This window comes from Sebastes umbrosus, chromosome 5, assembly GCF_015220745.1.
Source record: "Sebastes umbrosus isolate fSebUmb1 chromosome 5, fSebUmb1.pri, whole genome shotgun sequence".
In the NCBI taxonomy this organism is placed as follows: domain Eukaryota; kingdom Metazoa; phylum Chordata; class Actinopteri; order Perciformes; family Sebastidae; genus Sebastes; species Sebastes umbrosus.
This window is the reverse complement of record NC_051273.1, coordinates 29,010,804-29,036,705: the sequence shown is the minus strand read 5'-3', so window position 1 is coordinate 29,036,705 and position 25,902 is coordinate 29,010,804. Positions and strand designations below refer to the sequence as shown.

The 25,902-nt window shown below is 40.7% G+C and overlaps 1 protein-coding gene across 13 annotated transcripts in view; it reads left to right on the top strand.

Moving 5' to 3' along the window:
* Nucleotides 1-25,902, top strand: part of mast2 (microtubule associated serine/threonine kinase 2) — a 212,974-nt gene that overhangs the window by 131,045 nt on the left and 56,027 nt on the right. For 7 of the 13 annotated variants that reach the window (XM_037770190.1, XM_037770201.1, XM_037770189.1 and 4 more), the window contains 2 exons: nucleotides 11,153-11,362; nucleotides 25,013-25,104. In XM_037770190.1, coding sequence (XP_037626118.1) covers nucleotides 11,153-11,362; nucleotides 25,013-25,104 — 302 coding nt within the window. Of the gene's footprint in view, nucleotides 1-3,932; nucleotides 4,730-11,152; nucleotides 11,363-13,421; nucleotides 13,613-25,012; nucleotides 25,105-25,902 lie in introns of those variants that run through there. The other 6 variants (XM_037770200.1, XM_037770192.1, XM_037770199.1 and 3 more) reach the window with 4 other exon arrangements.

The following is a 25,902-nucleotide window of genomic DNA, read 5'->3' as shown; positions in this document are numbered from 1 at the left end:
GAAAAAACAACTATTTACAATGTAAAGATAGCTTCTCCGTGCTTTGTTGACACACCACCCACCCTCCGGTTCCACTGTTAGCACTGTCAGTTAGTACTGTAGCAATTGTTTTCACTGTTAGCACCGTTAGCTGCGAGACGCCGGCTAGGCCGTTGCCATGTTGAGATCCATGTGGAGGCAATAGAAGTGCTCCTAATCTCTCGTTTAGCATCTTTAATAGAAGAGAAGAGAAGAAGAAGAAGAAACCTTTATTTGTCATAGTACATACAGGTACATACTTGAAATTTGACCTCTGCATTTAACCCAGGGAGCAACTTGGGGTTTAGTGTCTCGCTCAAGGACACTTCGAGATGCAGTCTGTAGGAGCTGGGGATCGAACCACCAACCTTTGGGCTACAGCCGCCCCAAGACTGAGGGTGGAAACATTTACATACACACTAAAATCCTGACTTTGATCATATTCAGGATATGCTTTTTACATTGAATATAGAGAAACATGGATGGACATATTTAGGTTTCAGGTCATGTACGGTGGCGCAGGCATGTCTGTGACTCCTCCAGATAAGGGCTCTGAAACCAGGTTATGATTTTTACATGCCAGCACATGACCAGACCACTCTACATACCCAGTTATTACCAGGTGTGCATGTAAAAGTACTCACCGTATGACTGACAGGAACTTGAATCAGCTTAGCCTGTTATTGTTACAGCAGCGCTTGCACAATCATCCCAAGCAGTGTGCAACACCTGGAACTTCTGAGAAAAACCCCTTGCACAGTGTCTAGGATTAGGAAATAGAATTGAATGAACAGATTGTTTGAGGCACATGATGCAAAATAATGGATACAAATGTATTATAAAGGTTTCCTGCCATAACAATCTGCAGTTTTGGTATTACTCATCCAAAGATTTCCTCTGGTAGCTTGTAGAGGAAATCCTGTTTTCCCAATTCCCTTTAGGATCCTAACTCGCTGAACCATAATAAGATAATAATAATAAAATCTATGACAGTATAAATGTGTGCCTGTAGCTGTAGTCCAAATAAAAACAGCTTTTATCTCTCCCACATCTCCTGGTAGCTCTTTGAAGATACAGAGCTGCTCTATCAGATTCTTAATATCAGAGCAGAGCCACAGGGGTCGGATAGTGTGTTTCTGTGTGTTCATTGACTGGTAGTGTGAGTGTGTGTGATCTTCACGCTCCGCAGTGAGCTCGAAGGCGGTGTGTCGGCTGCTGTGAAGCCTCTGTGAGTCCGAGTCGACTCGGTGGAAGTGACAGTTGGGCCAGCGGCGGCGTCCTGCTGTCTGCTGAACTCTTTTTAATGGATACAGATCAGGAACTGAAGGCACTGAAGCAAAGTCTGTCTTCTGTCTCCGATTGTCAAATCAAAGACAGACCGTCCTCTCTAGTTTACTCTCTCGCTGTTTTTACCACTGAGATGCTCCATGTTAGTATATTTTTGGTTTCCATTGTCCTCTTTAATCTTTCTCTGGTTCACATAAATTAGATCAGATCATATTTTATACAGTAGCTGCATCACAAGAAGTATTATTCTAATATATTCTAATGGTCATGGCTAGAAGTAGGGAGAACTCAAACATGTCCTTTGTGCAGTATAATAGTTATAATGCCACAAATCATAAAAAAAACTTTCCAATTGCCCACAAGTGTTACCAATATTGGGGGAAAAAGGATTTGATGAAATATCACAATTTTAAGCTTAGATTTGGTTACGTTTCATTCATGGACCGCTGGAAATTTGAAAATCTGACGATTATTTCTGTTTTTACAGATTCTGACTATGATAAATGGTGTAATTTTGGCAATTTTTGGCTATGATATGGCTATCAATATTAGCAAGAACAGAGTTGTGTTGGCATGGGGGGGCATAGAGGAACCTGCAGGAGAAATCTGTTGGAAAATCACTGCTTCAAGGTTTCATTTCGAACTGGTAACAGATTCTCATGGCACACACATACACACACACACACACACACCCAGGTCCAGATTGGTGTGTAATGACATTCTCGTGTCCTGCGGCTGCTCTTGCGTCAGTAATCACTCCACATTAACTGTGTATGTGTGTGTGTGTGTGTGTAACTCTACCCTAGTCAGAGCCGTCTGTGATCCAGTCCATTGTTTATGAATTAGCAATCTGGCTTGTGAGCTGCATTTAGCCCATTAGGGTCAGCGGTGTCCCCGGGCTTCTCAGAAACCAGAGCAGAGACAGAGAGAGGACAGCTGCTCTGATAATATCACGACAACGTCCCCTGAGTCAATGTGTCAGAGAGAGGAAGAGAAGCTTCCCTACAAGGTTTTAATGTGTGATCAACGCTGGAACTTTTCAGCTTCCGCAAGTCTTCAAAGACAAATACGTGAACTGGAAGAGGAGTAAAGAAGTAGATGTTTCTCTGTAAGAAGTTCTTCACCTTTAGTTTCAATGCATCAACAAGTTTTAGCATTTCCTGCTGCCAGATGACTCTGATCAGCACAGTTTAGTACAGGTTTATATCTATAAACAGATTCTGCATTTAATGTAAAGAATCTGTAGGCAACGGGACACGATTTTGGCATTGGAAGAATTCAGTTTTGTTTTTTTTGTAGTCTGAGTAGTATTGACCAATCACGTTTTAGCAGGCTTTGGTTGATTGCAGGTAAACAGTCCAAGTGGAGAGCAAAAGAGGCGGAACGCATTGGCCAAAATGGAATCCGGGAACCCAGTGGCTATCGTCTGACGATGATTTAGCTTTTTATTGGTTTAGAATTAGCTTGTAAATCGGCTATTTGTGAAACAATCAGATCGTACACGTCGTCTCTCAACTCCAACTCCAGCCTCCCATCTCAAGTTGCTAATTGGACTGTAAACAATGAGCAGCAGAACGGAAGAGGAAGTCCTAGCCAGGATATCTGTTGGCTACGCCGAAACCCCAGATATGTAGCCCCTTGCCCCCGGTGGCTTATCCGTCATCAGACTGATAACCGATGGGTTCCAAGATTACAGTGCAGGCTTCTCAGCACAGAATATGATTTCATTAACTAGTAGCATATTCATTTAAAGCCTTTTTTTTTAAAGTTTGAAAAAACTTGATAGTCCTGAATAAAGCTTATTTTTATAGTAAAAGAAGTTTTACAAAATCAGTTAAAAAGTTGGTTAAATTTGAAAAAGTCTTTTAAAAAATCAATGAAATGATGTAAAAAAAATGATGTTTGATCAAGTCGTTAAAATTAAGATAATGTTAAAAGTAATTAAAAATAAAGTATTTTTAAAAGGTCATTTCAAAAGTCCAAAGTAAAACAGAACTTTTGTTCTGCTTTATTTTAGAAACGTTATTTTAAAAATGTACATCTTAAAAAGCCAATGAAAAAGCCCTTACAGTAAAAGATACATTTATTTTTAAAGTCATTAAAAATCTAAATAAATAAAGATTTTTTTTATAAAGATTTTCTATGAATAAATGAAAAATAATTTTAAATGTATATAAATAAACTTAGCATATAAAGTCATTAAAAGGCCAATAAATGAAAGTTTTAAAAGAAGTTATTAGAAAATAAACTTGCTTTAAAAGGCATTCAAAACTAAAACTAAATCCTAAAAAGTAATTTATAAAGTCATGAAAAAATTAACAATAAACACTGAAGCAAGACCTACAGTACATAGGTGGAATTTTTTTTTTTTTTTTAGTTATCCTATAAACAAGCCATATACGTAACTGTTTGTGCATCATTCTGTCTTCTACATGAGTGAGAACCTGAAGTTTGTTTTTTGTCTACAGTTGACAATACTTCTTTCTTTAGACAATACAAACTAAATAATGAGTATAAAGCAGTGAAGACATCTCAGTCTTCCCTCCTGTCTTCATATCTCCGCCTCCCTCTCTCTCACCCTCCCTCCCCCGTGTCTTCGTCCCTCTCACTGCTGTCTGTTGAGGACTCAGTCAGTCCTCTCGTCTCACATCGGACAGGCTGGTCACAGCGATCAGACAAGCTGAGACTTCCAGGAACTGATAGGGATTAACTGGGCAGGCTGTACCCAGGGAAGGCACTCTGCTCCTGGGGACATGCTGCTGGCAGTGTCCCTCTTGAGCATTTTTTCTGGTGGATCGGTAGCAGGAGCTGAGGGTCCGCTACCAGTCTGAACTTGAAGGATCACTTTCCTGTTTATTATGATGGAGCTAATCAGAAGATAGTATTCTCTCTGACTTTTTTGGATTATTTTTTATGCAAGAAGAGGAAAGAAGGGTGTTCAATTTACTGATTTTGGATTATCAGAGGAAGAAAAAATGAGTTGCTGTGTGAAATACACAGAGTATTGAGCTCAGAAAACTGTGTGCGTGGTCTGCACGTCGCTCCCCAGACTGTGTGTTTAGTTTGTGACTCAGCAAGCCCGTGCTTGCTGGTGAAGGAACACTCTACCCCAGATACCTCACATAACTGTGTGTGTCTCTGTGTGGAGATAAGACCAGGTGTTGACGTATTGTAACACACACACACACACTGTGGTCATTCCTTTATATATAAAAGTCAGTGGTTTGACTCATGGGGGACTGACTTTGGGACCATTTTTGGTCCAGTGTGGAGCCTGCGGATGGGACACTACAGTATGAGTTTGATGGGCAAATGAGCTGATGCAGTCCGGTGGATTATTAAAGATTACAGTTGAGCCTTTTGTCCCGGGACACAAGATGAAGAGGAGGAAGGAGAGAACAGGAGCCCCACACCTCCACCTCCAGTAAGAGTGTGTCTGAGTGTGTGTGTGTGTGTGTGTGTGAGAGAGACCCCAGGTCAGATTCATATCAAGGGAACCAGTTATGTTTCTTACTTAATTCTCTTTTACCTTTTCATTTGTAGCTACTGTACAGTGTGTTTACATCCAATTATTTATGCATATTGAAAAGAAACATTCTGGGAAAAAATCCACAATATCTTTAAACAAGACTGAAAATCTACATCCATGGTAGCAGCTCTGTGAGTGTTTTGAGCTAAATGCTAACATCAGCATGCTGACATGTTTACAAGGACATTGCTAACATGCTGATGTTTAGCAGGTATAATGTTCATCTTAATTTAGACTGTGAGCCTGCTAACCTTTGTTAATTATAGCACTAAACACAAAGTACAGCTGAGGCTGATATTTGGTCATAAAATATTGGAGAAACTGAATTTTGACCTGATGGTGATGCTAGAGAAATTAAAAACAATTCCTTCTGTGGGAGACATTAAAGCTGCAGAATTGGAGCAAATATAATTAAAAAAGGTTATTTTTATAAAACAGTCACTATATCCTGACAGTAGTGCATGAGACAGGTAATCAGAAAAACCTCATGTGCCTCTGTGTCCTCCTGTGCTCCTAATGGCATTTGCAAGATTTCACAGACCGGAGGAAAACAACCAATCAGAGCTGAGCTGGAGCCTTGCCATCTCTGAGCAGCTGTCAATCATTCACAAACATCGATCAAACGGTCAAACTAGGCAGCGCTGATCAAAAATGAATCAATATTCTGTAACTGTAATGACTATTTCTCGCCTTAAATGTTTTCAGAAACATCTTGTAGTGTGCTGTTTAGCTATAAAATGAGAAAGTTTGTGACCCGGCTGGTGGGCGGGGCTTGGTATTTCCTGAACTGATCTCAACAATGCTGCCGGATCACAAACTCTCCTCATTTTACAGTAACATAATATTGATTCATATTTGATCAGCGCTGCCTAGTTTGTCCATTTGATCAGAGTTCACGAGTAATTGACAGCTGTCTCCGTTGAATGAACAGCCAATAGGAACGCTCTCTCTCTGAAATGACCTCTGATTGGCCAAAGTCTCCCGTCATGGGCTAGGTTTTTTAAATCCTGAAAACAGAGCCATGAGGAGGTGCAGAAGTCTAGTTTTCTCTCAGAACACTTGAATTACAATATGATGAAAGGTTATTATATACTTTTCGCCCAGTGATGCCAAAAACATTCTGCCTACTGCAGGTTTAACTAATGTAACTAATTAAAGCTAGGGTCGGTAATGTTGTGAAACTAGCAAGAGTACGCTTGATGTTTAAAATTATTCAACTGAAAAAACAGAGCCCAGCGTTGCTAATGGTACGTGTCCACAGGCTCCGTGCTTTCCACGCTCCCCATTTATTGTCTATGTAAGCAGCCGCGCAATGCATTCTGGTAGTGTGGCGTCGCGATTCGAGATACTAGGCGTCACGACGCCCGCTCCTCATTTGCATAAAGTTGAGGGCTCGTCAACTTTATGCAAATCACGGGCGACCGACGCGACTCCCCGCGTCTCGAAACTCACGAGGATCTTTTAAAATAAACGTTGTTGATCCAAAATAAAGACAGATTCATCAACTGCATGGATTATTTCTCGCCTCAAATGTTTTCAGAAACACATTTCAGTGAACTATTTACGTGAAATAAGAGAAGAAAGTTTCCAAACGAGCCTCCATACTGGTTCCGGTTTGAAAGCTGGGAGCAGCAGCCAACGATGAGAAAGCTTTCGTCCAATCAGGAGCCGAGTGCCTTGTTTCTAGGGACAGCACACCAAGCGTCCAATGTTGGGAAGCGTCGCGTCCCCTTGCGATAAAAAACGCCCCTGTGGACACGTACCATAACTCTTTTCCAATGAAAGTAGTTAGTAGCACTAGCTCTAAAAGTCGCTAAATCTAGTGAGAAAATGACAGTCATTCCCTTCAGGCCTCCCTCCAAAGCCACTCCCCCAAAAGTATCATTATAAAAGTAAACAACGAACATGGCTATTGTTAGTACTCACAGCTGTCAAGTTACAGATACCATATTTTTTTTCTTTTTTTGTCAGAGCATTTGATTTATTGATTGCTGTCACAGTGTAATGAGAATTTCAACAAATATAACAAACATGTTTTTGAAGAAGATTACCAACCCTAGCTTTAACTAACATAAGTAAGTAAAAAATCAAGTATGAAATGCCTATAATCGACTTGTTTTAAACGTGCTGCCACCCCTTAATGTTTAAATCTTCCTCAGAATATTGACAAAGCTGATTGAAATACACTGATTTGCCTTTTCTTTCAATGACTTTTTGGACATTTTTTCTCAGAAATTGGGAAACATTTGGATGTAAACATACTGTTTGTCTGCATTCTCTTCTGTCAGGATGTATATGTTTCTGTTATTAACTGTGAAGTTAAATGTCTACAGAGTATAAAACCTGATGAATATAACAAAAGTAAACTTGACAGATTTGTGTGGAAAGAGTGAGAGAAAGATGAAGCCAGCCCCAAAATAAAAGCTTGACAGGCCTATATTGTTTCTGTAGCTACGTCACCATCACTAGATACAGTATATGGGTGTGAACAGAGGGGCAAGTTTGGCTTACATAACATGCATACATTCATAATACAGTACATGCATAGTGTACATACATACTGAGTCGGTGGGACGGAAAACCATGAGGAGACAGAAACATGAGAAGGTATCAGAGTGAGATCCCAGCAGGGAAGGAAGTCAGTCATCAGCTCAACAGGCTCCAGTTACCACGGTGGCTCTCTCTTCAGACACGTGTGTACACATGTTAGTATTCACCCTAGCTTTGAGGGTAATTATAATTCTAACCAAATTACAAAATACTAAAATCAAAGTATATTGTATAGTATATAGTTAAATGAACTAATTCTCTAGAGAAGGTGCATTGCACAAGACATTTAGTCCTGTAACTTCAGCTCCATTCAGAGTACATATAATTTCCCGTCCTTTGCCAGGTATTAATTATAGCCCAGAAAACCTTTTTAGTTGGTCCGCCAATAATTAAATCACTATGGTCACTTAAGGTCACTTCCAAACATTAACGTTATATTTTAAAATGGATCTCAGAGTATTTACTAGGTCTGTCAAAGTTAACGCGATAATAAAGCATTAACGCAAATTCATTTAAACGACACCAATTTCTTTAACGAATTAACGCAACTCGTGATTTTTGTCGCAGGCTCAGTTTTAATGCTAAACTAAATCCTAAGGAATCCATTGGCATTAACCAAGCTTGTCGCAAAGGAGAGTAAATAATGCTCCAAACCTACGCTAAATTTTGGCGAGGAAAAACTGGCATGGCCATTTTCAAAGGGGTCTCCCCTTTACAGACATGCCCACTTTATGATAATCACATGCAATTTGAGGCAAGTCATAGTCAAGTCAGCACACTGACACAATGACAGCTGTTGTTGCCTGTTTGGCTGCAGTTTGCCATGTTATGATTTGAGCATGTGATAAATGCAGTACCTGTGAGGGTTTCTGGACTATATTTGTTATTGTTTTGTGTTGTTAATTGATTTCCAATAATAAATATGTACATATATTTGCATACTCCCATGTTGATAAGAGTATTAAATATTTGACAGATCTCCCTTTAAGGTACATTTTGAACAGATAACTAATGTGTGATTAATTTGCAATTAATTGCGATTAAATATTTAAATCAGTTGATTGTTTTAATTAATTTGAAGGATAAGAACCAACCGACCTCTGCCAAGGCCGTTTCATAAGTGAAAAACAAAAACAAAGCGTGTTTCCACCCCGTGATTCGGTTCAACTCCAAAATGTAATGAGTTCTTACATAGCCCATGCTACACCCTTCCACCAAGTTTCATAAAAATTGGGCGAGTAGTTTTTCCGTGATCCTGCTGGCAAACAAACAAACCGAACCGGAAACATAACCTCCTTATTGGAGGTAACAAGTTACCCTCTATGCAGTCTCTGGCTGCATTTACATGACTGATGTGGTCTGGCCCCGGGTTCTGGATTCTGATCTCCTTTGATAATTAATCCTGTTCATATAGTCTTTATATGACCTCATCTCTGAAAAAACTCTTCCCAAACTTGACCTTTTAACCTGGTCAAACTGCTCTCCACCACCAATATGTGTGACAGCAGCGCTGTGTGTCCACTCGTGTGCCAGATGGCTCAAATTATTATTCAATCTAGCATTTCATTATGAAATTGTCTTTAATTTTGTTCCCGCGATGGCCAAGCTGAAACTGTGGCAGTGCACCACAGATGGCCCTACATTATGTAGGGGGGACACTGTGTAGCCCTTGACTTCACAGCAGGTGGTCTCACCCATTCTGTCCCACCCAGCAGCGGGGAAACGACATGCAGACCACCACCATAAGGTCCTCGTGCCCTGCAGATTTGTGCCAACTGCCATCTGAACTCTTCAGAGCCAGGGGAGATGTTTATAGAGCGTTTAAATTTAAAAGTAGATCTAAAATATTTATTCTATATTCACATCAGTTTGGACTTCTTAAAATGGTATATATGCTTCTTCCTATGACAGGTAAAGCAAGTCTGAGTTTTAATATGACTGAGTGCTTGCATGCATCTCATGGAGTCCTGACTGAGCCCTGTGAAGTCGATCCAGAACTTTCTGTCAAGCCGTTTCAAACTGTGATAAGTTAGTGCGCGAGGCTTCCTGTCTGCTGTGAGGGGACATCTGCAGGCAGGCAGAGACACGGATCAGTGGGTAGAGCCTGGCACTGCTGTACACTCTAACAGTATGAACTCAATACTGTCAGCCACTGCCTAGTAAAGCTTCTACCAAAAATTCTAAATCATGTCTACACTGCAGACACGACTGAAATGTCTGAAATCAGCCACGCCAAGAGCTGAACTTCTTAGTTAGTTGACCAACCAATGTCTCGATGGGACTAAATCACAGCACTTTTTTTGCACCAAGTTTCGTGAGTATACCAATGGTGTCAAAAATGCATTTGAAGGCTAAAAGTGATTAGGGGGGTGCTATAGAGCCGGCAGTCCTAATCAAGCCCAATTATGAAATCAAATTGAAATAATTACTAGTTGGGTATGTTTACAAAGTTTCATGAGTTTTTATGCATCCTAAAGTCTTCAGACGTGTTTGTAAAATGAAAATGAATGCACAAAATACCAAATGGCTGACTTGCTGTCCAAATATGAAGAATTGCTGACCTTACTCTATTTATATATACCATTCTAAACCCACTGGCTTTGATGTTTTTAAAGTGAGCATATGTATCAAATTAAAGGAATGAAAACAATGAAACAAATGAAACTGAACTGAAACCATAGACTGTATATAAGAAGTGGATGTAGTCACCGTGATGTCACACATTGGTTTGTGGACTGCCGTTTTGAAACCTCGAGTTTGGCATATTGGCCGTTGCCATCTTGGTTTTTTGCAACCAGAAGGGACACGAGAGGGTGAAGCTAAGAACAAACGAACGCTGAATAAGACAGTTTTAGGCAAGCAAAAAGATTATAATTAACTTTCATGAGCTGAAAACACACTGTGAACGTGTTTAAAGTTGTAGGACGAAAACACGGACAGCTCCCAGACCGGACAACGCCGTGGTAGCGACCTGTCAATCACAAGTTAGCCCCGTCCAAAAGCATACCCTGCTTTATGGTCTTTTTGACTCTAAATGGGACCATAATTTACTAAATGAACATCATGCTGTATTTAAGAAGACTTGAAACTAGTGATTGAGACCATAAACTCATGTTTACAATGTTTACTGAGGTAATAAATCAAATGAGAAGTAGGGGCATTTTCTCATAGACTTCTATACAATCAGACTTTTTTGCAACCAGAGAAGTCGCCCCCCGCTGGCTATTAGAAAGAATGCAAGTTCAAGGCACTTCCGCATTGGCTTCACTTCTCAGACCCGGAGGTTGCCCACTGACTGAAACTGAACACTTTGCCTTTAAAGCCTTAGTTGGTCTGGTGTAGTTGACATAATTGAGACGGTTTTGCTGTTCAGCAAAAGTTACATAGGCTCACTTTAAGACATTACTTTGCTCTCTGATAACTTGTATTTTAGACTGAACCATCCAAATTATTTATAGTAGTCCAAACTATTGAAATTACAGTTAAAAAAAGGAAAGTTGTAGTCCTAAAATTGTGCACCATATAACAGGTTAAGGTGCAGCAGGACAGATGGAGGAAAAAAGTTCAAGAACAGATGTTAAAGAACAGATGGATGTTTCCCGTCAGAGTCCTTAACAGCTTTTTAAATACAGTCACGCATTGATGTCTCGTCACTACACACACACACATAGTCAGTCCTCATCACACATCCCTCTATCCTCACCCTACTCTCTTCCTCACCCCTCTTCATCCTTTCTTCCACTCCTCCCCTCCCTCCTCTGTTGGCAGAATCTGGTCGCCGGCTCAGCTGCGTTGCCACGGCAACAGCAGCCTCCTCCAGCACCTGCTGTCCCCCACTTCCTTTCATCCCTCCGTCGTTCAGCCCCCCGTCGTCACCCTCTCCCCCTTGTCGTCGTCCTCCTCCTCTCCCTCCCTCTGTTGCTCTGACGGCCCTCTGTCAGCCCCTGTTCACCAGCTGGGAAACCCCTTCCTCTGGAGGTAAGAGGCGTGCTGTGTCACCTCATAACACACCTGTTTGTTAGGAAGTGTGTGGGTTGTCTTCTGTTTGCCACCATTACCGACTTTCCTGACCTTCTGTTTTTGTCAGCCAACGATTGCGTTCAGCAGAAGACTGCACAGCTGAAAGGGCACCCAGCACTAATGAGCTGATGACACCAGAAAACATCCACTTATTAGAGCCCTTATCTGGCTGCTTTTATCTGGAAATGCTGTTTGTTTTGCAACTTATTTTTGTTTTGGCCATAACTCACATCAAAAAAGTCCCTTTTACACAGTCCATCTGGAGAATTGTGAAGATTGTTGAAAGTACACTGATAATTAATTAAAAAAACAAAACAATCTAGTTTGAGATTTTCAACAGTAAGCATGTTGTAATTAAGAGATGCAAAGTAGACGGGTAAAAGAGATACTCAAGTGATGCCGCTGAGTGTTTTACTGTTATGTATTTCTGCTTTACTATGCAACGACATTGAAACAAATAGCAGATTGTTTTCTCTTGTTCACTCATTAGCTCTCTGAATTGCCGGATATTAAATGTTTCTCATTAAAGCTAGGTTAGGAAGTCAAACCAGATAACTTTTTTTTAATCGTGCAACAGTGTTTTCCAACTTCTTGCGACCCCACAAAGGGGAGACTAGAAAGGTGCATTCAGTAGAATTTATTTAGGCTTCAAGTCTATTTTTTCAACAATACACGTGTAAACGCGATGTGCTCAGCGATGCACTCAGCTGTGTGTGTAGTTTTGTTAGCGGCGGTGGCGATGCACCTATCTGTGTGTGTAGTTTTGATAGCTGGTAGCGGCGGTGGCGACACACCCAACTGTGTGTAGTTTTGTTAGCTGTTAGTGGTTGCGATGCACTCAACTGTGTGTGTACTGGTTTTTCCGTTAGCTGTTAGCCAACCACACTGTCCAAAACAATAAAAGTGAGCACACTGTTTTCCCCTACTGTTTCTTTGACCGCAGAGCAGCGGCTGAGCGACAGCGATGCATCGGCTGTGTGATCACTTGTGGCCCCCTACCGTCTGGGGGCCGGTCAAGAGTAGTTAGTGAGGAGTCAGCAGTCAATCAATGGCAGTATCAAACAGGCAATAAAAGGTGTTTTGAGAAGGTGTGAGTCAATGCAACAATGAGAGGTCCTTGAACATGCAGCCATAAATGAGCACCCAAAATATTATGCAGTTTGCTGCAGCAGTATGCGAGATTAGCCGTGGACAGACACAGAGATGCACACACATGACCGTCTCATTATCTCCTTGTGGAATAAGAAAAACGGTGTGCTTTTTTTCCCTTTCTTTTCTCTTGTATTTGCTTTTGTATAGTTCCTGGGCCATCAGAAAATGATACTTTTTTTGGGGTCAAGGAACTTTGTCAATATGGGTGGGCGATATGGATGCAATATACAAAAGTATATGTCTTATGTTTTGATATCAATATGGATATATAGTGACGTTTCTAGAAAACAATAACCAAAAACACATACTGTATATATAATTCATTCATATGAAAATGTACTTATTGTTATCAAAATTGCCCACAATAGTCTATTAAGCTCTAATACACCCATATATATTAAAGGGACCACAGTATAAACAATATGGCAAAATATCTGATATATATCGTCATAACACCCAATCTCATGTCAGAACCCCGCTTCCTCCAGTTTAAATAAAGTTCCTGAGTTCCTAAAAAAAGTTCATGGGTTCCTGAAACAGTGCCAGCTGTGGAAAAAGGGCATTTATGTAAACATAAGGAAACACCAGCCAGCTGTATTCATATAGGAGGGTTATCGGCAGGTAAATATCACTCATGTAATTCACTGGTGGAGTCAAACATCTGCCGATACACTGATAACCTGTCAATGCTCTGCTGTATATTGAGGTCAATAAGAGCTCCACTCAGAAACAGAGGGGTGAGAAGAAGAAAAGAGCATCAGGGAGGGAGGGAGGGGGCTCTGCTGAGCGGAGAGAGAGAGAGAGGATCAGAGGAAAGAAAGAGAGAGAGAGAGAGAGAGGGAGGGAGGAGAGGGTAGACACACCAGCAGCTCTCACACACACTCTCGCTCTCGCCGGTGTGACAGGTGGAAGCCAGCGTCTGTTTGCTAACCACGTCCTTTGCCTCGGAGTGTCAGAGCGATGGTCGTGTGTTAGCGTTAGTATGTCTGACTCCTTCTGGACGGTGCTCTCCAATTTCTCACTGCCCGAGAGAAGCATGCTGCGGCGCTCCAAGAGGTATTTTAACTCCATCCTTTTTTTTTTCTCTCTCTCTTAGTTGAGATGTTTTTCACCTCTGGTAGCCTGCGTCTTTTTCTCCCCTCCACTCCTCGTTTCATTTTTTTGCGCCTCGATGAGTTTTTTCTATCTCTTTCTTTTTTAATTTGTCCATCCTCGCCATCCTCTCCTCTCTCTTCCTCCTCCTCCTCCTCCTCTTTGCAGGTCTTAGATGCTCAGCAGGAGTTGCTCCAACATGAAGGTCAGCTAACTAAATTAGTCATCTAACGGATAAACAGGACGCTCTGTCTGTGTACGTGAGTGTGTTTGAATGGGAATCACATGTAACACTGCTGGTACGTACTGTATACCACTGCAGTGTGTGTGTTCTTTTTTTATTAAATGTTCTCTCTCCGCGAACGATTTACGTGTTTGTGATGCAAGTCCAGGTTGCAAGGCGTGATTTGAGTTTGTGCATGTCGTCATTTTCTTCTTCATTTTTCCGTCGTTTCCCTCAGCTGACCTCTCCTCCTCTTCCTCTCCCTCTCTTTCTGTCAGTCAGAGCCAGAAGTGGCGTCCCCCAGCAGGAAAGAGAAGCAGAGACAGAGCTGTATACTTATCACTTTGAAGCAGCAATTTTCTTCCTCCTCCCTGTAATAACACGGACAGATTTCTTCTCCTCTGCTCCTCGTCACCGCCTCCCGTTGTGTGTATTTGTCTCGGCAGTGTTTTTAAAAGAGAAAAGGGGTTGTGAAGTGACTCCTGCATAGCAACAGTTTTGGGATTGGAGTGGATTGAGCCGACAGCTATGCTGTAATCAGGGCAAAATTGATTCATTGCTTGCACAGAAAAAGGGTGAACTGAAAGGATGGGAGGGATTGGCATCCTCTTTTTTTTAACACCAGTTATCATATTCAGTTCAGAAGTATAGTAATTATTGATTTCTCTTGCTGTTTTCTGACCTTGTCTTAAGATACGTCAAACATACAGGTTTTTCCAAAGATTTATTTTTTGGTTTCTCCACCCGCCAGGCTCATTTTCACGGCCTTTCTAATGCAATACGTTTTCATATTTGCATCTTACAGTAATTCCATTATGAATATTCAATGTCCGGTTAGATTTTTAGATAGCATACGGTCAAAGGCAAGGTCATTGTGTCTGCACCTCAAACAGTTAGGAGTGTGCTTCTCCTGTCATTTTGGGATTTTAAGCCCGTCAACGTAATGTGCTTCCTGATATGTCTTAAGGCTGGCCCACACTAAAACATTTTTTCAAATATTCAACAGATGTGGAAAATGTGAGGGACCCCACACAAAACAACATGTTATGATACATTTAATAGTTTTGTTCCTGTAGTGTGTGGAGAGCAATGATTTGGCCAAAACAGCACACCACAAACTAACAGATTCCATTCATGAAACCCGGGCCGCTGCGGTAAGGACTTCGTACATGGGGCGCCCCGCTCCACCACGGGAGCTATAATAATCTTAGTTCTGTGGTAAAGTACAATGTCAAAAAGTCAGATTCTGGTCTTAACTCTGTTTTGAACCAAAGTATGAACGTGTTTTGTCCTCCAAAAATCTTTTTTTCCCCTCATTTAACAAAATAAGCCAATGTTCTTGAGGATAAAATGTTACCTGAACACAAGAAAAGAAATAAGCAGAAATAAAAAGTAGTCTAAAATAGGTTAAATGTTCAATTTAAATCAGAAAGATTGAGATAGCAAATTTAACCAGATGACTGAGACAGCTTTCAGTACTTAATGTTTTTGGTAAACAGTGCTATTCGGTTTGTACCAATAAAGTATTGAGGTTCAAAGGTCTATAGTCGTCCTATTAGCAACAGGTGGTCATTGACTTACTTAGAAAACAATGTTAATTTGCAAGAATATAAACAATGAGCGGTTGCATCTCTCTTAGTGTTTGTTTTTCCTTAAGGGCACTAACCCCGAAGCTACTGGCACTAACTCACAGCGGAGCAGGAGACACGAGTGAATATAAAGAGGAAACACACACACCGTCACACACTCTGCTGTGTGCCGTCACATTGATTTCCTGTGGTGGCTGTAACCCCTCAGACCAACATTATTGAGTGGACTCTGGGAAATGAGTCTAGCTGTAGATCTTATCCACATACACTCGCCTGATGTCTGATGCGTGTGTGTGTGTGTGTTCTGTGTGTGTCAGGTGGTTTAGTTTAACACCCACACAGCTGTTTGCTCATCTCTAGTTTCCACTATCTCTCCTGTCACATCACCGTATGTCTGCTTCTATGACTGTGTGTCTTATGAGTTTTACAATAACAGAGTTATTACATTGTGAGTTTATATGCAGTAGCTCATATCGCAGGTAAAACGGGAGCAAACACACATGTGCAAACACTTTAAACATACCTGCCAGCTGAGCTCTTCTCCTCTACTCTGGTTTCTGTCATTTACTGATGTGAACCTGTCTTGTTGTGTCTCTGCAGTGCTGCATGAAAATCCTACAAACATGTAGATTATCATATACAATTCTTCACACATGTAAAAATAAAACCTCAATACCTTATTTTGTTCATTTTGAATTACAATTTACTTTGAGTTATCCATTAGGACAACAACATTTTGTAAATGATTAATTGATTAGCTGTCAACTATTGAATTAATCGCTCACTATTTTAATAATCGATTGATCGGTTAGACTAATTTTTAAGAAAAAAAAAGTAAAAATTATTTGATTCCAGTTTTTAAAAAATGAATAATTTCTTGTTCCTTTACTCCTCTATGACAGTAAACTGAATATCTCTAAGTTGTAGATAAAACAAGACATTTGAGGACGTCATCTTGGGCTTTTGGAAACACCGATCGACATTTTTCACCATTTTTCTGACATTTTATAGACCAAACAACTAAATGATTATGCAAGAAAAATGATCGACAATAAACAATGATATATTATATATAATAATAATAATGAATTTATATAGCACACTATAAAATACAGCAGAATCTCAAGGTGCGTAACAAAAAGGGTAAGAGAATCGAAATACAAATTTGAAACTGAACAATTTACTCAAAAGCACCATGTGATTAAAAGGGTTCAAATAAGATAAATATAGATAATATTTCGAGCCCCAAGTTTAAAGGTCAATAAAATTAGAGACAGAATATTAAAAGGATAAAGAGTATATGTACCAGGACCCCTAGGGGAAGGCAGAGAGGAACCAGTGAGTTTTAAGATTAGATTTATATGTGTATATATATGTATGTATGTATATATATATGTATATATATGTATATGATTATCATAAAGTGGGCATGTCTGTAAAGGGGAGATTCGTGGGTACCCAGAGAACCTTGCCAAAATTTAGCCAGTATTACATGGTACCAATGGATTCTTTAGGTTTTCTAGTTTCATATGATACTAGTATCTTCACTCTAGCTTTAAAACTGAGCCCGCTAAAACCTCCGAAAGACCGACTAGCGTTAATGCGTTAAAGAAATTAGTGGCGTTAAAACAAATTTGCGTTAATTATCGCATTAACTTTGACAGCCCTAATATTATCATATTATTATATTAACGAGATCAATGAAGATCAATCTCATGTCTGTGGATTAAGTACGAAGCTGCAGTCAGTACATGGTTAAATTAGCTTAGCATAAAGACTAGAAGAAGGGGGAAACAGCTAGCCAAACCCTGTTCAAAATGAAACCTCTAAAGCTTACTGATGACATTGCACGCTGATCACATGTTGTATTTTGTTTGCTTACTGACAATCTGTGGTTTTAGAAGGAGTGTCTAAGCTATTTCCTGATGAACAACCGTGTAATAATCTGTGCAGCATCTCCGGCTACATCTTATCAGACAAAGTCACGTGGCAACCTCGTGCAGTCACTGCACCGACTGCAAGAAATAGTCCAGCATGCAACTCCTTCTAAAGCCACAAATTGACGTTTTCACATTCCTGTTTGTGCACGGATTAAACGAGTGAGATACAGCATGCTAATCAGTGAGCTTTAGAGGTGTTAGTGGGTGTATTTTGAACTTTGGACAGAGCCAGGGTAGACACGAGTTTGATATCGATCTTCTCATCTCATCTCGGAGAGAAAGCAAATAAGCATGTTTCCCATGATGTTGAGCTATTCCATTAAATTGCTGACAGCTCAGTGGGAGTGCTTTGTGCCCCTGCAGTTAGGGGGAAACATAAGGACTTCTTAGATTCTCATCCTCGCTTGGGTAAAAACCGTGACCAGTTTTAGCAGAAGTTTGGGTCCTAAAAGCCGCTTCACCCAGAGAAAGTAATGAAACTGTGCTGCAGCACTCAGTCACTGTGCTGTTACCTGACAGGCTGCTGCTGCCTTGATGGTGACGAGAGACATGCGAAAGCCCACTTTACACACACACACACACACACACACACACACACACACACACACTCGCACGGAAATGTTGCCTTCAGTCAGTTCTGCATAATGGAAACATGTTTCTCAGCAGGGATCCAAAATGCCTGCAGGAGAATCAAGAACTAGTTTCTCAGAGAGTGATTAACACATTTGTGTTTAAAACTCAGAAACAAGTATACATCGAGTTAATGTTTGTGGCGTGTCAACCTATAGCTGGTCAGTGAAGTCATCTTGTTTCCTCTCTGCATCATCCACCAGACAAAACGTCATTCAGGTACAACGGCGTATTAGGGACATTATAGGTTAAAAAAAAATATATAATAATTATGGAGCTGGGGATGGGGGTAATATTCCACGAATTTCCATGATTAAAGTTGTAAATTTACAAAAAAATAACTCAGATATTTCCTGAGATTAAAGTGGCAAATTTATTTATGACAAATTTGCGACATTATAAAGTCATAAATGTACAAGAAAACAAATAGTGGAGTGCAAAACCATGGGAATAGAAAATTGTGGATTTTTTTTTTTTTGTTAAGGAACCACATTGCTTCACTTTGCAAGGTTGGATCAACCTCATCACACTACATGTGCCGCCACTAAACACTGTGGTAACGTGAGCCACTGAGTGAAAAAATATATTATATTGTAGCAGACTCTCCATCCATCCATTCTCATTGGTTTATCCGGGTCCAGACGTCCTTCTCCCCAGCAGACTCGGATGACATAATTCACCAGAATCTGTGGTTCAACCTGACACAGTGACACTTGGGCAATACTTTAGGAGCAACGGAATTCAGACCATGGCTGGCATTACCACGGTTTTGCACTCCACTATTTTTCCAAGTTTATTTCTCATAGATTTATGACTTTTTCTCATAAAGTTGCCACTTTAATGTCTGAGAATATCAGATTTCCTTTTCACATAAATTTACGACTTTATTTTCAGAAATTTTGAGGCCCTGTGTGGCTTTTAGTGCATGTTAGTGTATGTGAGCATGCCCCACTGACTACCTCATGGTCGCCGCTCTGCACTGCTCTCATACGGCAGTTACTGCTGATAACGGCGTCCCAACTAACGGTGCCGTTGCGGAAGCGTAGCACCCATCCTTCGGATAACACTGTTAGCTCCATCAGCAGCGTTGGCACTGTTAGCACCATTAGCTGTGGCCCGCCGGCTCAGCCGTCGCCATGTTGAGAGCCGTGCGGAGGGAATAGAAATGTTCCCGATCTCGCATTTAGCACCTTTAAGGTGTCGAAAAACTTGGAGAGTTCTTTTTAGCTCACTCAAACCTCAAACTTCTGTCCCCTTTTTTGACCATTATCTCTCCCTGTCTCCTGCTCGTCTTCATCACAGACACTCACTCTACATTTGACAGGCGCATTTGAAGCCTTTGACCGTCTCAGATGTAAATCCAAACTCATGAGGCAGCCACTGAGCTTTGTGCACTGGCGGGTGAACAGCAGCAGAGTGAGCGACAGTCGCTGCAAATTAACCTCCTCAAACTGAGCGGTGCTTTAGTCTCAGTGGGACTTGCAGTGTCGTCTTTATGTCCTCCCCTGTTAAGGCTTGTTCTTTTGTGTCTTCCTTTTGTCATTTCTTTCTTTCTCATCAGTCCCTTATTGTCCTCTCTCTGTACAGTATTTCCTGTTGCTCTGCTTACAGTGGAGCAGATATCCATCAATCCAACCTGACCTTTTCACTAATGTCACCGTCAGCTCAAAATCTCAAGATGATGGCTGATGGCCAGATTTCTGTGACATTTGAGTCATGTTTTTTTTATTTTTTTTATTTACAGGTCCCATAGTTTCCTAAATTGTTTTAATTTATTGTAAATTCATAGTTGATATTTCCTGCAAAACTCCTGTTTAATTTGGTATCTACAGTAGGGAAATAGAAGCAGTGTTCAATTAGTGCACTTCCAGTTAATTAATTCCAGTTCATTACGAGTGTAAACTAGAGAATCTTTTAGTAATTGCACAGCAGCTCCAAACATGCAACAATGTAAAATGTGTCTGCAGGGGAGCATAAAGTTCAACATATGCGGAAAGTAAAATGCCCCATTAAGATTTTAGCTGTTTTTTCGAGGAATGTCGAAAGAACAGCTAAAATCAACACAAGTAACAAAACTTTAAGAGTTCAGACAAAGTGCAGATTACTATCACACTGCTCAGGGAAATTGGGAAAGAGGTAAATACCACTAGTGTGTGTGTTTTGTGTGTGTGTGTGTGTGTGTGTGTGTAAGATAAAGAAAGTCCCTGAACACGCATCACTGAATATCCAACATGGCAGCTCATCCCTCATACAGTTGCGTGTGTGTGTGTGTGTGTGTGTGTGTGTGTGTGTGTGTGTGTGTGTGTGTGTGTGTAGACCACATGCTATGCTCAAACTGCTGATGCTGTACATCTCAACAGATGGCAGGACACACACACACACACACACACACACACACACACACACACACACACAGCATGCCATATCTACATCACATGCAGTAATTATGTGTCAGTTGGGTATGTGAATTAGACACAAGGCTGCCATAGCAACACGTTCTCATCCCAACTCGTCACATACTTTGCCAGACCCCTCGGCATCACTTTATGGTCGCAGTAAACACGTGTTTATTGTATTGAATTAAACTAGGGCTGTCATATGATTGTTCAGTTAATCATGATTAATTGAAAATTAATCGCACATTTTTTATCCATTCAAAATGTACCGTAAAGGGAGATTTGTCAAGTATTTAATACTCTTATCAACATGGGAGTGGGCAAATATGCTTTATTTATGCAAATGTATGTATATATTTATTATAGGTAATCAATTAACAACAAAAACAATGACACATATTGTCCAGAAACTCTCACAGGTACTGCATTTAGCATTATCGCGTTAACTTTGACCGCCTTACATAATACATTTGCTTGCCCCTAATCCTCACCTTTACCTAAACCTTGTTCTAATGCCAAAAATATCCTTAAACTTAAAGCCTGAAAGTCAAACTGGTCCCCACAAATATAGGAATAGAAGAGCACACAAACAGCAAAGATGAAGAGCTCCGAAAACAGAGACGTCACGCTGATCATTTGACTGTAGCAAAGATTTCAGCCCTAATCGCTCCGTGTGTCTTGTGATCATCCCGGCAGGTTCGGCCTGTCAGAAACACTACACCACACAACTACATAATTACAGCCAGCAGATGTGATGGGCCAATTAACACCACACACACACACATGCTGTTAGTGTGCCGACACCTGCCGGCACGGCAAAAGCCTGTCAGAAGAGTGTGTCCGTTTCTTCACTTACGATATTTTCCTTAGAAAATTAAAAACTGAAGGGATGACTTAAACCCGTTTCCCATTTTAGAAAATGGGTTCGAAATCTATTAATTTAGGTTAACAAATAGATGTAGAAACTAAAAATACTTCAGAGCTACCTTTGATCGTCCAACATGGTCTCAACAAAGAGTTACGTTATCCACAGCACGCCACTCTCCTCTCCTCTTCCTCTCCTGTCATCCTCTGGCGTCTGCTCTCTGAGAGGCTAGACCAGTGGTTCTCAAACTTTGTTCGACGTTTCTAAATGTCTTCTTAAATTGTTAGGTCGCATATAATCAGCAGTTTTCAGACATGATTTGGGGTTGTAATGGTTATATAAATGTAATTCATGGTGCTGTTAGATTGCTGCTAGACCGCCCTTTTAATACAGGTGCATGCGGGAGGGTTAACAGTTTTTGACAGCAGTGAAAATGTTGTTTTTGAAAGGCTCAACGCCAATAAATATGGACTGAAGCAGACTATTTTGTTAGATAAAAACATGTTGTGAGTTTTGGAAATGATTACATCTATTTTTTTTTCCAATACATTTTGACTTTTGGACTGACACAATCACAGAGACAGATGGAGCGCTGCGTTGCTCGCTGTGTGTGTTTGAGAGAGGGGGGGAGAAGGTGGAAGGTAATGTTTCAGTAAGTTGTTATTAAGTAAGGGATAATGTACAGCAAGCCGGTCATTGTTCAAGGCGAAGCAAGACCAGGGTTTATATCACAACATTAACCCGCTAGCTGTACATTAGCCTGCTTATTACACGGCTGCCAATTTGCCACAAAAACGTACATCCGACATCACAACTGCGCCCATAGTAACGATCTGTTATGTAATAGCAACGGTCTGCTATAAAGAAGTAGCAGACCGTAGAACGCAGTGATTGACCAATCAGAATCGAGTATTCAACAAAGCCATGTAATAATAATAATCATTTGAATGTCAACATTATGAATGAAGCTTCCGCCGTGAAATAGATTCCAACGTGAAAACATTAATTCTGCATCTCATTTTCCCCCCCGAGTCACGCGCGCCCCACCTGTCATGCCTCTGCCACACACTTTAAGAAGCACTGGGCTATAGACAGGGTTGGAAATTAGCACCAGCCAAATGCTGGTAAAATATGCAAGTGACTACTAGATTTGCTTCACTCACCAGCAAAAAAAACCAATCTATTCAGTTACTGGTAGAGTTTTTGGAATCCACCAGCCACAGTGGCAGGTGGGCAAAAAACTGAATTTCCAACACTGGCTAGAGAGAGATCCTGTCCTCTTGAAGCTTGGCAATCAATCACAATGACAAATAACAACCTGTGACTGTGACAATAAGGACAAGGAAATACCTTTATGTTATTGGTTAATACTTTGATATGTGTTCTAAAGAGATTGTCATCAATCTGAATATTCAAGTACATATTTATATTCATAGATTTGATCAATACAAGTGCAATTAAATGTTCTTCTTGTTACAGTAAATTCAGTTTTGTCTGCATTTAAAACAAGTTTCAGATTAAAGGGTGCTCTTTAGAGATTGTTAAAGTGAAGCTGCAGTCGTTCAGTAGCCGGGCTGATGGACTGAGCCGTCAGCACCGTAGAGACTTTCATTAGTGTGGTACAATGTCATCATTATATGTGATGAACAGCACAGGACCCAGAGTAGACCCCTGGGGAACATCTTTTACATCCAAGCTGTGATGGTTTACATTGACAATAACAACAGCATCTGTTAACTGTCATCCTTCTCTCCTGTGTGTTTGTGGACTTGAGAGGTGGCGGATGTAGAATTGTGTTACTTTAAAAAGATATCATCCCAGTGAACCTCGAGGCCTCATCACGGCCTCCTCTTCCATCTGTCATTTCCTCTGAGTCTAACGAGCCTCGCCTCCAGTCATTACGGACTCTGAGTTTCAGAGCGAACAACAAAGTGGGAACGATCCTGTGAGCTCGACCTGTGCTTATGTCGGAGCCGTTAGGTGTGAAGACTGCCGCTTCATTTCCTCCTCTTCCCTTCTGTCTGGGGATGCATGTCACGGCTTTAAAGCAGATTGCTCTTTTCATCTGCCAGCTTCTTTTGCACAGCAGTGTGTGCACACATATACACAACAAACACACAGCCATCTGAGCCCAGAGGGGAGCTGAAGTCTAACCATTTCTCCGCAGGATCAGCCTCATAATGACTGTTCAGCCATTAGCGATGGAGCCTGGGTTGACATTCTCTACTAAAACACCGCAGGGAACGGAAGCTCATATAGCTGACAAAAACAAAGCACTATTTCTAGTCCAAACATATAATGCCTTGTATCATTTAAGCTGAAATGTAATTTTTTGATCATAAAGAACAACAAAACATCAGACAAAACATAAAAACAACAAGCGGGTGCATCGAAAAACCTTAGAGAAATAAAAGATTTGTTCTTGCTCAAAGTTCCCTGAAATAAAACAGCATACAACAGATTTAAAAGATAAGTAGTAGGGCTGTCAAAGTTAACAAAATAATAACGCGTTATCGCAAATTTGTTTTAACGCCACTAATTTCTTTAACGCAGTAACACAATTTTAGACTTTTAGGTTATAGCAGTTTCGTTTTAAAGCTAGAGTGAAGATATTGTCATCATACGAATCTATACAACCTAAGGAACCTAAGCATATTTGCCCACTCCCATGTTGATAAGAGTATTGAATACTCGACAAATCTTCTTTTAAGGTACATTTTCAACAAATAAAAAATATGCGTTTTTTTCGCGATTAACTGTGGACAATCATACGATTAATCGTGATTAAATATTTTAATCAATTGACAGCCCTAATAAAAACATACATAAATACTTATGCACACATTTTACAAAGCATAAAATGATATCATTGCCATGGTAGCAGCTATAAACATTTATGTCCTGCAGTAGAGAGCTGACAGTATTAACTCTGAATATTGTGTTATTAAAATGTCGCTGTTTAAAGAGGACTTTGGAATTGCTGCTGTTGTCTCCACTTCCACAGATCTGTGACAAATTACAGTAATTGTCCAGTCAGGGCTCCCGTACCCAGTGTTCACGTCGTTCTATTAGCCTCATCTCCTCTGTATTATTATTGTTTCTTGGCAAATAGGCTACAGCATATTTAGTTTATAGACAAAACAAAATGTTTAAAATGCTCAAGGTGAACTGAAACAAGTAGTTAACGACCTTTGGCTGAGTGTTGCACAATTGAAGCTGCGATTACGACTATCTGATGTCTTTGTGTGTCATCACTGTCCTCTGGTGTGAAGGACAGACAGTGTGCAGAGCAGCTCTCACCTCCGTGAAACTGTAACAAGTTCAGCAACAGTGCATGTTTTGTAAGCTCCACACAAACATAGGCTGTCTGATCAGAGTGGACCCCCGCTGTCACTGACTCAGAGCTGCAGGGGGTGTTTGGTCATTTTTTGGAAATGGTACAAATGACTGACTTTTACATTCGGGAGAGTGTGTGAGGTGAAAGTGTGTTTTCCTGATGTGTGCCTGACAAGTGACAGTGGCTGTTTACTTTACAGCTCAGTGTGAAGAAACGTCTTGGTAACATTCAGAGAAGCCAGCTGAACATAATCACTGATTGGAAATCTGTGTGTGGTTCACTGCAAAGCTCCTTGAAATTCTAACTGCCACAGTTATGCAGATGATACAGTTGTCTCTGAATTCACTGAACTGAGTTTGTTTGTTTTTTTTCTTTTGTCCTCAGCTGTCGGACGAGCAACAGGAAGAGCCTGATTGTGACATCCAGCACCTCCCCCACCCTGCCACGACCACACTCACCTCTGCATGGACACACAGGTAACACACGCACACACACAGGTATCACAGGAACACCTGGAGGGAATTTCTTAAAATTTGGTACAAACATCCATGTGGACTCAAGGATAAACTGATTCGATTTGGGTGGTTGAATGTCACGGACAAGTTTTTGACTATAACTCGAGAATTTAATGTCTAATAGGATAAAATTATGAAGTGATGACATCTTGGACAAACATGGATGTAAACCATGGATAGAAACTGCGACTTGGCTGGTTGGCGGAGGCGTACAACCACGAGGCGCTAATTCTAAACTAATAGATGTAGCAGCACCGGACTAAACATTGATTCCTCCTCTGGGGACCATGATTATCCACAATGCGTATAGCAATCTGCCCAGCATTTGTTGGGATGTCTCGCTCTGGAACAAAGTGTTGGAGAGACCGACATCACCATCTGTAGGCCCCATTGTTAGCATTGATAAATAACTGACAACAATAAAAGAACTAAGTTAAGTAAGTTGAAGGTGTTGTAGTGTTTCTGCAGCTATGTTCGTTTGTTCCTCGTCTGATGAAAAGCGTGTATAGTAACAGCAGGTGAACTGTGTTACATGGAGTCGTGTTGTTTACCATCACACACCGACAAAGCGCAATTAACAGCTCAGACTGCACACTGAGCACAGCACAGCCAGATATTTGATTGCATGGATTATTGCACAGACCCACATACTGTATGTAGGCTGCTTCCCTAGATTGTCCAGGATATTAAAAATGACTTAATTTGGTCGGATATATTTTGAGTGTCTTGTATTTGACAATGCTTCCAGGAGAATAACCT